Source organism: Leopardus geoffroyi, chromosome D1 (assembly GCF_018350155.1).
Source record: "Leopardus geoffroyi isolate Oge1 chromosome D1, O.geoffroyi_Oge1_pat1.0, whole genome shotgun sequence".
Taxonomy (NCBI): domain Eukaryota; kingdom Metazoa; phylum Chordata; class Mammalia; order Carnivora; family Felidae; genus Leopardus; species Leopardus geoffroyi.
Genome location: NC_059329.1, coordinates 98,715,730 through 98,728,039, shown reverse-complemented (window position 1 = coordinate 98,728,039; position 12,310 = coordinate 98,715,730). Strand labels below are relative to the sequence as shown.

Genomic DNA, 12,310 nt, shown 5'->3' with positions numbered 1-12,310 from the left:
ATATCAAAATATGACAGGTGGTAGTTTCTTAAAGGTTAGCGGCTATTGGAATCTGAAACCATATCAATGAACTTTTCACTGGTCTATCTTGCATTTTGAATTTTGTAACATGAAGCATTGGAAAATATATTTTACTGAGTTATGCAGACGTTCCAAATTTTGACACATTTCCTTATACAAAATCAAGAAATCACACTTGCTAACATCACTACTGGTCTCATCAGTAAAGTCCTAGGAAGCTGTCGGGCTCTAGACAGTGGATACATGATTTCTAATTTTTGCTTTCCAAAGGCTCAAATTTTATCATTAGCAACAGATCCTGATAGTGTTTTCGAAGTGACAAGCTCACTACATTCATTTTTGAGAAAATGTCTGTCAAATACCCAAGTCTGAAGAGTTTTTTGGTCAGGTGTCAAGTAAAGAGAAAGAGAGGGAGCACAAGCAGGGGAAGGGCAGACAGAGGGAGAGAGAGAATCCCAAGCAGGCTCTGTGCTGTCGGCCAGCATGGAGCCTGCTGCATGCGGGTCTCGAACTTAACAAACCGTGAGATCATGACCTGAGCCAAAAGCAAGAGTGGGACACTTAACGGCCTGAACCCCCCAGATGCCCTTATAATGGTGTTCCTTAAAAACTGTAACTAGTACAGCTCGCAACTCAGCAGCAAAACAGCTTTTTTTTTTTTTTTAATTTTTTTAACGTTTTTATTGATTTTTGAGACAGAGAGAAACAGAGCATGAACGGGGGAGGGGCAGAGAGAGAGGGAGACACAGAATCGGAAGCAGGCTCCAGGCTCTGAGCCATCAGCCCAGAGCCTGACGCGGGGCTCAAACTCACGGACCGCGAGATCGTGACCCGAGCTGAAGTCGGACGCTTAACCGACTGAGCCACCCAGGCGCCCCGCAAAACAGCTTTTCAAGACAACCATCGTAGTCCAGTTAGCAGCAAAAGTGCCTTAACGTACACTTCACATTTCTTCACACGGAATATTTAAAGATGTATACCGAAGGATCTGGGTGTTATAAAATAAATACTTCCTACTGCATTTTTTGTTGTTGTTGTGAGTGCGAAGAATACAATGGCTTCCAGTTCACGTCCGGGCCGTGCCTTGGTTTGTGCCAAAGTTCCAGCCACTTTACGCTGCCATTGCTTTTGCACCATCAGTACAAACATCAACGGGGTGAAAAAGGCATGAACCAGAGCGGCTCTGAAAGTATTATTATGCAAACAGTTTTGACCTCACCAATCCTCTGGAAGGGTTTAGGGCGTCCCCAGGACCGTACTGTGGGAACCACTGGTTCAGAATGCATTCCAAATCCTCAGGCCTAGCAAATGTGGCTTTTGCTGTATGACACTAACTCAGCCTCCTACGCCCTGACACAAACCCTTGGGCTCTAACCAAGCCAACCTATATTCTGTGTCCCCCAGTCTGGCTGTGCCCGAGCTCACTGCTGTGAGCTTCTGCCCGGAATGCTGGCCCCTTCCCACCTTATATCAAAATCCCACCTGCTCACAGCTGCCCCAGCCAAGAATTCATTACTCCCACTGGTAACTTCACACTTCTTATTTGGCTTTGCTGCCACTGGACCTGGAAGCCCTAATTCTTTCAAATCCACATGTCTCGTCCCTCTCACCCACCAGGCCACAAGTTCGTGGGGGCCAGGGGCCAGGTCTAGTGCATCTGGGCATGCCCAGCACAGTGCCTGGCCGGGAGTCCAGTGTTTACCCCTGATCAGCTTAGAAGGAAGGAAAAGGGAATTCCGTGGGGGAGGGGTGAGAGCCATAAGGGAAGAGAAGGGCTTCCTCCGCCTCGGGTACCGCACCCAAGGCCTGACCACAAGGCCCGGGCTGGCCCAGGCCACTTCTCTTTGTTGGGCGCAACGGGATGGCAACAGCCTTTTTTCAGCAGCTACCTTCCCCTCCTCCGGAGGACCTAAAGAGCGACAGCCGAGACCCCTTTCTGGGCTAGGCACCACAGCCCACTCCATGCTCTCCATGGCTTTGCTTACGAAACCTGGACAGCAGGACTGGCCAACATGAGGGAGGTGGGCAAGGAGGGGAGAGGAATGACTCAGGTGCTTGGGGGCTGGGCTCGGGGTCTAGCTCCGAGCTCCTCGCTAAAGCTCCTCAGTGTCTCTTTCACGTCCCAAGTCCTGTCTCAGGGTCGGGCTCCTGGCAAGCTCTGGAGAAACGTCTGTGAAATCAATGACTGATCCATTCCTGGAGGGCCACCCCCCTCAAGCCGTCCTCCTACAGGTACCACAGTTCATTCTAGAGTGTCCACTTGCTCCTGATTGGCCTTCCCCTCTCAGCTGGGCAAAATGCAAGCCCTGGGCCTGGCACTCAAATGGCTTCTCAGCCTCCTCTCCCATCTCTCCTGTACTTTTTACATTTTATTTGACAGATACATAACTCATTCTGTGCCAGGTACCGTTCTAAGCATTTTACAAATATAAACCCATTGAACTTCATAAAAATGAACAGTATTATCATATCCTTTTTACAAGTGAGGAAACCGAGGCACAAAGAGATGAGATAACTTGCCTGTGGTCTAACAGGCTGCTGCTAGTAAGTGGCAGAGCTGGGATTCCAACTCGGACTCTGCTCTAGGGCCATTCTTGAAATCCCTCTCTCTACGTCTAGTAGGTCTCTTTGTGGCTGTGCATTTGGCACCCAGCAGTCTATCTGGAGTACCACTCCCCTCTTCTGCTTAGTGACCTTTCTCATCTTTTTCCTCTTGTCTTTTCAGAGTTGGCTCAGACATGGGCTCTGGTGGAAAGTTCCTCCCAGCCCCCTCTCCCGGGGGGTTAGCAGCTCCCACGCTCAGGCCCTCCCTCAGTTATTCTCGGCCATCAGCGCTAGTCTGCAAATCTGTTTCCCCCTCACCCCCCAAACTGTGAGCTCCTGGGACCATGAACTGCTCATAATTGCATCCCCAGGGTCTAGAAGTGCAGGACGTGGTTTGATGAGTGAATGGAGGAAAAAGTGAATGGTCCAGGCTTAGTCTCATGGATTAAACTGAGAGCAAAGGGTTTCAGGCACAGCGACCCAGAGGCTGGCCAGCTCCTGAGGCCTTCTTGCCAGCACTGGGTGGGGGAGTTGCTGGTTTGGGCTGAGCTTTTGTGTCTTAGAGGCACACACTGAAACTGATCCCAGATGGGATTGCTGATATGTCTCCCAGTCTCTCCGCTGGCCCCCAAGTCCTTCTTCCCTCGTGACGGGTCCATCTTGTTGCCTTCTCCTATATCTGTAGCAGGTCCCCATTCCCCATCTGCCAGAGCAGCATTATGCCTTATCCCTCATTCAAAATTTAACTCCCTCTCTGAGCTTTCTGTCTGTGTTGCTCCCTCCTCCGCCCCCTAGAAGATCTCAGAATCACCTGTGAGCCCCAGCACCCCCTCGCCCCCTGCCCTGCTTCCATGCACCACACAGAGGGGTTTTTTCCTGCCTTTGAGGCAGATACTGTGTCTAAAATCTCTTTGAGAGGTTGCAGGAGACAGAATTTTTGTGAGGGTTTATAGACTCAAAGGTCCAGAGGGGTTCTGCATGTGACCAGCTAGAGGACCTCAAGTCAAGTCTCTTACCGTGTCTGAGCCTCAATTTCCTCATCTGATAAACAGGGATAAAATGCACCTCGTCTTCCTCATGGGAGCTTGAAAGCTTGTTCATTGTAACCAGTTTTTCAGTTGACCAAAACTTTAAAGAAAGGAAATAACTCCAGAGGCCTAAAAATTAAGACAACCACTTTGGAGCATAACTTGGCAACCACTATCTAAGTGGAAGATAACACCACTCTGTAACCACACGCTGGTAGACTGAACACACAAGGAGCTGTGTACTCGAGTAGTCTCTGAAGGATTGCTTGCAATGGCAAAAATACTGCCAACAACCTAAATGTCCATCAGGAGGGTACCGGGCAAACAGCTTGCCATACAGTTACAAAAAGGAATAGTATATAGGAATCAAGATGGGTTCATCAGAGCTCATGTTTCAAAATGGTTAAATCTCCAAAACAACCTGGAGAGAAAAACCTAAATTCAGAATATGTACAGCATACCATTTATATCAAGTGCAAAACTACACAAAACAGTACTATATGTTGCTGTGGATAAATGCCTATGCAGGAAAAATTTTTAAAAGACACGAGAATACAAACATCAAAAAAAATCAGGATTGTGGTTTCCTCTGAGGAGGGAGACATGGGGCTCCCATCTCTATCTAAAGTAAACATGGCACAGTGATAAGATTTCACCAAACTAAGTGGTAGGTGCTATGCTATTCTGTGTACTTTTTTAAAAATTTATTTTGAGAGAGAGAGAGAGAGAGAGAGGGAGGGAGGGAGGGGGAGAAGGGGAGAGGGGGGAGAGAGGGGGGGAGAGAGAGGGGGGATGGAGGGAAGGAGGGAGAGAGAGAGAAAGAGAGAATGAATATCCCAAGTAGGCTGCTCACTGACAGCACTGAGCCCAATGCAGGGCTTGAACTCACGACCATGAGATCATGACCCGAGCTGAAACCAAGAGTCAGATGCTTAACTGACTGAGCCACCCAGGTGCCCCTTTTCTAATTATAAAATAATTTGTAGTTTTTAAAAGATTTTAAAATAATTTCTTAATAGAATAAATTAAAAAAATTTTTTTAATGTTTATTTAATTTTGAGAGAGAGAAAGAGACAGAGTGTGAGCAGAGGAGGGGCATACAGAGAGGGAGACACAGAATCCAAAGCAGGCTCTGGGCTGAGCTGTCAGCACAGAGCCCAATGTGGGGCTCAAACCCACGAACTGTGAGATCATGACCTCAGTCAAAGTCAGATACTTAACCAACTGAGCCACCCAGGTGCCCCTAGAATAAATTTTTTTTCATGTTTATCTATTTTTGGGGGAGAGAAAGAGTGAGCAGGGAAGGGGCAGAGAGAGAGGAGACAGAGAACCCCAAGCAGGCTCCACACTGCCAGCACAGAGCCTGACACGGGGCTCGAACCCACGAACCATGAGATTGTAACCTGAGCCAAAATCAAGACTCGGATGCTTAACCGACTGAGCCCTCTGGGTGCCCCGAGTTTTAAAATAATTTCTAAAAAAAAGACCGCTCTCTCAGGTCACCCTGGGTCTTCCATGTATGGGTCTCAACAGTGGCATGGAACCCCAGCTGTGTCCTTTTCACTGTCTCATGGTAGGAACCCCATGTCTGTGGGGCCGGAAGGTCTCCCCCCAGAGGATGTCTTCCAGAGGAGGGTGAGCGGGTGGCAGGTTGTGTCAGTGGGGTGTCTGTGTGGGCTGGGGAGCAGGAACCAGCTTGCTCCCTTTCACAACCACCCCCGCCTTAGTAAAATGTCAGCAAGCTGGGGAAGGGGGGGCGGAGAGCCAGGCAAGCTGTTAACCCGCGAGATGCTGATGCCGGGGCGTGGGTGGTGCAGGCCCAGGCTCCCAGACAGCTATTTTGGCATGTGCTGTGATCGGGCTCAGCCCTGGCAGGGGAGAGGCCTCTACGTGGGAGCTCTGGACTGGCACTGTGCCAGGCACAAGGGGGAGGAGGTCTCTGAAAGGGAGGGAGAGGGCTCTGGGGCCCTTCTCTCTTCAGACCTCTCACCGTGAGATGCTGAGTACAAATGAGACCCAGTGCACTGTGCTCTCTTCCCTAGCACCTCTCCCCAGGCCACAGGCCACAGGCCACGCAGTGACCTCAGGGCAATATCAAGGGTTCCTTTGAAAATTTCTCCAGTCTTCTGCAACCTGCATTTTGAAAGCAAGATAAAAGATCACAGACTTGCCCCTCCACTCCACACCCAGCCAGGAAGCACATGACAATCTGCTTTTATAACCCATTCTCCCTCATACTCCCATAGTCCCATTACCAAGGGTCCTCCCACCCAGCCTTGAAGCTAGGGTCCTGGTGGCAGTTCTCCCTTGGGGTCTAGGAGAAGAAGATCTCATGGGTCTCACTCCACTCCCATGCCAGACAAAAATCTCTTAATCTTACAGAGCGCTCAAACCCCTTTATAGGCTCTACCAGTTTGGAGATGGGAAAATAAAACAGAAGAAAAGAGTGCTAGTAGGTAGGGTAGCCTATGTTGTGAAAAGATCCAGTGGGAGCTGTGTGATACCGGGCCAGGCCTCTGACCTCTCTGAGCCTTTGTTTCTGATCTGTAAAATGGGAATAAAGCCAACCACAAGAGTGTTGCAAGGATTACACGAACCGGATAGATTTACAGGCTTCGGGCGTCTGTTAACTCTGCCGAAGACGAGTTGGTGCATCACTCACCTGGATGCAGGGGAGGGTAGGGGAGGGTGGGAGTGCTCCTGTCCTCAGCTTCCCCCTCTTCTCCCTCAGCCACGGAGCCCTGGACCTCACTCAAGCCTGCTCTCCATCACCTAACCAAGTCCCTGGTGTCTCAACTGAGGAAGGGGGCAAAAAACAAAGCTCGATAATGACAGACTGCTCCTCAAGGGCATCTGGTCACTGCTCTGTCCACTCTTCCCACTCAGAACTGCCTTCCAAGGCTCACACCTGTGACTAGAATGCCAGGCGGGTCCCATGTTGAGAACTATGGAGGCAGTTCTGATACCTAAGGGTATCAGGGGCTCCACAAAGGAAACTGAGGAAGCAGTCCTGGGGAGCAAGAAATGAGTGCTTGGTAGCACCCACTAATCTCGCCCAGGAACGAGGAGAGCTGGTGAGCCTAGAGGCAGGTGCTCCCTCTTCTCATCTACACTGCCTCCCATGCTGACGTTCAGAACTGCTCAGGTGGCAGTGGCAGCCTCCAGAAGGAGAGGCAGAGGGGGAAGGGAGGAGGGCAGGTTGGAAGGCACCAGATGAGGATTCCTCAGAAAGCAAGGAAGACTGTGGGGTCCTGAGCTGTGGTACAAATTGACATGATACGGGGGTTAGGGGACCAGTGTTGGAGTCCCAGGTAACCCCTAGCTATCTGTGAGACTCTGGCCCAGTCAAGGCCACATCGCCAGGCCTCAATCTTTAGGGAGAGGGAGGGGTTGGGCCAGGTGATGTGAAAGCTCCCGCCTAGCCTGCCCTCTGCCTCATTCTGATTGGCTCGGCCCTGGCAGCCAGAGTGGCAGGTAACTCGCCAGTAGGAGGTATCCGTGGGTCCACCCAAAGCAGGTGTTTGGTACAAGTGAACTAGCTGGAAGGAGAATCTCCCCTCCCACCACCCTCTCCACAATGGTAGCTGTCGCCCCCCTGTGTCGCTACAGAAATACTGCAAGGACAAGTTGCCCATCAGCTTCTGGACCTTAAATTTCTCTCTTGCCTTCGTAGGGATATAGGGACCCAACCCCTGCTTCACCTAGAGCCCAGCACAGGCCAAGCCTCAGGGCCAATATGCCCACTCACTTCCTCCTCTGCTTGGGGGATGACTGGTGAATTCTGGAGAGGTCTCCAGGAAGCTGAGGAGAGTCTGATTCTTTTTCCCCTACCTCCAGCTGCCCAGGACTTAGGCTTTCTTTGACTAGGGTCACTCAGTCCTTTCTCTGTCCTTGCCTGGGAGGACACACATTCTCCTGTTCTCTTTTGCCAGCTGGGTGGCTCTGTATCCTGAGATTTGACCTTTTGGGAGTATGGCAGGAGACAAAATGACAAGAGTCGCCCAACCCTTCCCCCGACCTGTAAGCCAGAGAGACTCTGGTGGGTGTGTGGCAGCGGAGGAAGACTATGAGAGTCCTATCCTGGTTCCCAACCTCAGATGGATCCACAATGGCACACAATGTTGCATGGTGGGTGGGCAGAATGGGGTGAACTGATGCACAGCTCAGCCACTGGGGTCCCTTTTTCTTTTCAAACTGGTAGGAACCCAGGGACCCTAGCTTGCACCTGGTCCTCTGGACACCTGGGCCACTCCCAGCATCAGCCTAAGACAAACAACTCAAAGAGGTTCCTTTGCTCCCAGATATCCTGGTGCCACAGACAGGGGTTCTCGCCTCTGCATGAGGCATCCCTCAACATGTGCCTCCTCAACCACTGCAAAATCAACCCAAACTCCAGCTCAGGCACCCCAATGGGCACCCTCTACCAGTCTGGACTTCCGGACCATGCAGCATCACCTCTGAATGGGACCTATTGTTTCAAACTTGTTCCACAGGTGCGTTTCCTGCCCTCTGGGAACGAATGACATTGGCAGAGCCAATGATCAGGCTCCCAGGGGATCTGTAGGCCCAGGCTCCTTTACGTCTAGGTGTGTGAAGTGCCAGGTAATTTCTGATGCCCCTGGGGTGCAAAACCAGTTAATCCACAAGCTGCATGGCCTGCCCTGGGTCAGGCTGCTGGGACCGAGCCAGAGGATAAGTGAGTCCTCTCTCCAGGTGGGCCATGAGGAGGAGACAGAGTCACCTTCCCTCTCACTTCTGACCGACCACCCCCCCACCCTTAGGCCAATAGGATCTGAAGGGTAAGAACAGAGGGAAGAAAACCCATATGCCCTGGGATTTGGGCAGGGCCTATAACCTCCTCTTCCAGGAGGGGCTGATGGTTCCCAGCAAGGACCCATAAGGTGGGATGGAGCTTGGGAGGATCATGGCCTAGCTTTTTGTCTTACTGCGCTGAAAGAGAAGGGATTCTTACTGCTCCCCAGGTTTCAAGAGGGTGAAGCCAGTTGTAGGGGTCTGAGATGGGCTTCAAGGACAAGCCTCTTTAAGGAAGATGCAAAAGAGGCTGTCATTCAGAGACCGTTGTACCTGACCAGATCAGGAATGATGAACACGCGGCCCATATACCACCACTACCCCTCCCAAGCCCACAGCAGAGCGCCGATTATAGAACTCAACCACTGAGCCAAGATCCGAATGCAGAATTCCCAACCCAGCTTTAGCAGTCACCAGCAATCTGTTATCCTCGGTCCTCCCTTCTAGTCACTGACAATTCACTTAGCAGGTCCCTCAGCCCCAAGCTCTAAGGTGTGTACTGGATGGAAGGGGAACAGGATAGGGTGAATGCAGAGGGCGGAAACCCAGTGAGAAGCACGAGAGCCTGGTTAAGGATGAGCACGAAGCCTAGGGAAAAGACGGGGACGCTGGCTTCAGCTGGGGCACCGGGACCTTTACCTGAGATGGGCAACCAGCTGGACCAAATAAAAAACATTAAAGGGGCAGTGCCCAAGGCAAGTGCACTATTCCAAATGTTTGCCCCCCTCCCTCCAATCAAAGCAAGGGGTGGGGGTCAGCCTCAGTGGGCATCTGATTCTCGGGAGTTCCCAGGACTATCAGGGAGGTCTTTTCCTCCACTGCCCTCTCCCTGACTCTACTTGGTTTTCCAAATACATTAATTTCTGAATGCCCCAGTGCCCCCAGCACAGTGCTACTATGCAGAGACACTCCTTACAAGCTTCCAGAGGTGCCGTTTGATTTCCTTCTTATTAAGCAGCCTATCAGATCACTTACCATCCCCAGAGTGATGTAATACTGTGGTTCTCAAACTTGGTAGCACATTAGAAACACTTGGGAAGCTTTAAAAAACACCCAGGCCCAACCTCCAGACCTGATGAGTCAGGCGTGCTAAGGATAAGATCTAGGAATCTGAATTTCCTAAAGCTCCCTAGGTCATCGTGATGTTTTGTTCAGGAACCTGGTATACAGAAAGGGTTCTGGACTAGAGTTACAACTCTATCTCTGCCTCTTACTTGCTATGTGACTCTAGGCAAACTACTTATCTCCTTAAGCCCGTGTTTTTCCTCATCTATAAAAATGGAAAAATAACACCTGTTCTGCTTATGTTAGAGAATTATGTAAAGTATTTGTTGATTTTCTTGCTTCTTGTTCTTCCTCCTGAATGTGCCTGAAGTTCACCTCTACATGCACAAACCTGTGCCCTTCAAAACCGGCACAGCCACAGGTCACAAGAACTCAACGCTTGGTACCCTGTGGGCAGGGACAGGAAGCCTCTGGTGGAGCCCCTCCCTCCCCCTCCGGAGCCTGCGAAAACTGGAGACTACATCCTGCAGAGCTGGGTGTAAACTGCTCCATCTTGCAGGGCTGTGGGTGACAAAACAGAGGTACGAAAGCCTTGCTCCCTGCCCTGTTTTATATGACATTGAAGCCTGTGTGGCTTCATAAGAGCCCACAGAGCTCCATCTGCCAGTGTGAGAATCCTGATCTCTGGGTGTGCTTGGTGACACAGATACAAAGAACAGGGCCCTGGCCAGGGTAAGGCTGGCAGAGGGCATAGGTCAGCATTACAGGGACGCCAACCCGCACAATAGGAGAAAACTGTCCACATTATTGGTGGGTAAAGTCTACCCCGGGAAGGATCAGGGCAAAGCTCAGAGAGGGGGTTGTGCTGAATGCCTTGAAGCCTGGGCAACCAAAGAAAAGTGAGAGGGAGGCCTTGGGCAGGCTCCAAGTGATCAGAGTCCAGCCTGAGTTGGCTCTGGGGTCCTTAGCTAATTGGCTGCAAGTTCCCCAGCCATTGGAGAAGGGCAGGAGTCAGTTAAGAAAAAGCCCAGGGAGCCAGGTGGGATACTCATGGGGCCCCACCTTCCCTCACCTTACACCAAGGCTGCATGGCTGGAAGCGGCTCCAAGCCAACACTGGTACACATGCCATGAGCTGCCTGTACTCAATCTTTCCACACCCGTCCCCAGCTCCTCACCAGAGTCCTGGTCAAAGCCCTGTCCCAGGCTTTGCTGATGACATTTGGTGTGCCGGTGGAGGGGGCAGGCTGGGGCTTGAACAGCCAGCACACGTTCCAGACTGCAGCCCACCCCATCCCTTTCCCAGCAAGGGCTGGAAGCGGGTAGGGGGAGAGATGCCTACTGCCTAGCAGAGGTAGAGACTGGGGTCTCTTCACCAACTAAGAGCAATATAGAACACAGGTGGCCAGGCACCCCCCAATCCCAGGGAGAGGCTTAAAGTGATGAGCAATTAGCTCAGTAACCAGTGCTCTGGGACAGCCATGTGTTGTGACAGTATCAACAGAGGCCATGTTCTGCAGATGTCATGCAGTGATGGTAGGCAAACGGCCCCACCGAGGCCCGGGGGGCGGAGGGGAGGAGGGTGATGGCGTGACCCCCACCTCACTATGGCCAGGAGGCTCAGAGGGGCCCTGTTCTCTCAGTGCCAAGAAGGGGTGAGCGGCCAGCCATGAGAGCCCTACCTGCTGGTGCCAAGGGGCTTAGGTGCTTCTCTCTCCCTGCAGGCAAGTTGGAAGCTGACCCTGCCTCGGTACCACAGAGGAGGCACGCTAAGCTGCCGGTGCCTGGGAAAGACCTCCATGCGGTGCCAGTGCCGGGACGCTGAGGGATGACCCCGACGCGGAGCCAACCCAAGGCAGCCCGTACCGCCGGTGCCCGGGGGAGACCTCCACTCGGTGTCAGTCCCGAGACGGCCGAGGGACGCCTGCCGGTGCCAGGAGCGGTATCCGCCCGCTATCTCGGTGCCCACCCCGCCGCCGCCGCCGCCGCGCTCACCTGTGCCCGAAGAGCCGCAGCCCTGGGAAGCGCCGCTTGTTGAGGCGCCGTGGCGCCTTGTCCGGCTCGGGACCGGCGTCGCGCTCGGAGCCGCTGGACGAGGCGGAGGCCGACTCCGAGTCGCTGCTCCGGGCCTCGGGGCTGCCGTCCCGCGGCTCCATCCGGCCCTAGCCCCGGCCGGCGGCGGGCCCGCGGGAGACGCCCATGCCGGGCGGGCGGCCGGGGCTCAGCACGCCGGCTCCGCGCCGCCTGCCGCGGCCATGGCGCGCCCTCGTTCCGCCCGCCCCGCGCCGCGCGCCCCCGCGTCCCACGCCCAGGTGCCCGGGAAGCGGCCGCCGCGGCTCCAGGAAGTGCCGCCAGCCGAGGCCGCAGGACCCCGCATAGCTGGCCGGGCCGCTGCCTGCCCGTCGCCGAGCACGCCCCCTCGGCTGCGCGGCGGCACCGGCTCGCGGCGCCCTCTGCCGGCCACCGGCCGCGCCGCAACATGCCTCGGAGGCCCGGTGGGGGCGGGGCCAGGAGGGGGCGGGGCCAGGAAGGGGCGGGGGCGCGGGGGCACGGGGGCCCCGCCTCCCCATCCCCGGGCTGGTCCTCCTGGATCCCACATTATCTCCTCCGGCCTGACACGCCCGCGCTGAGCGCAGCCAGACGCACACGATCTTTTCCTCCCCGTAGCCCCTCCCCGAACAACCTACATAGTCAGAAGCGAACACTCGCGAGGGCAGCTGTCACCCCCCCCCCTCCCCTCCCACAGCCACACCGGTATAGACACCTCTCTTGCACCCCCTGTGCCCACTCACAACCACTCATACCGTCTCCACACTTACCCCCTTGGCTCTCCCAAATCACACCCCCCAGGAACAGAAGTCACACAGTGCTCCCCATACACAGAACAAACACGCCTCTCAC

General features: G+C 53.6%; 1 protein-coding gene across 10 annotated transcripts in view; it reads right to left on the bottom strand.

The window, feature by feature from the left end:
• Nucleotides 1-12,310, bottom strand: part of DGKZ (diacylglycerol kinase zeta) — a 43,370-nt gene that overhangs the window by 19,571 nt on the left and 11,489 nt on the right. For 2 of the 10 annotated variants that reach the window (XM_045486697.1, XM_045486698.1), the window contains exon 1: nucleotides 11,405-11,809. The exons of 4 other annotated variants lie outside the window; for them this stretch is intronic. In XM_045486697.1, coding sequence (XP_045342653.1) covers nucleotides 11,405-11,565 — 161 coding nt within the window. In that variant the 5' untranslated portion in view covers nucleotides 11,566-11,809. Of the gene's footprint in view, nucleotides 1-11,404; nucleotides 11,813-12,310 lie in introns of those variants that run through there. 4 more of the 10 variants (XM_045486695.1, XM_045486696.1, XM_045486692.1 and 1 more) reach the window with 3 other exon arrangements.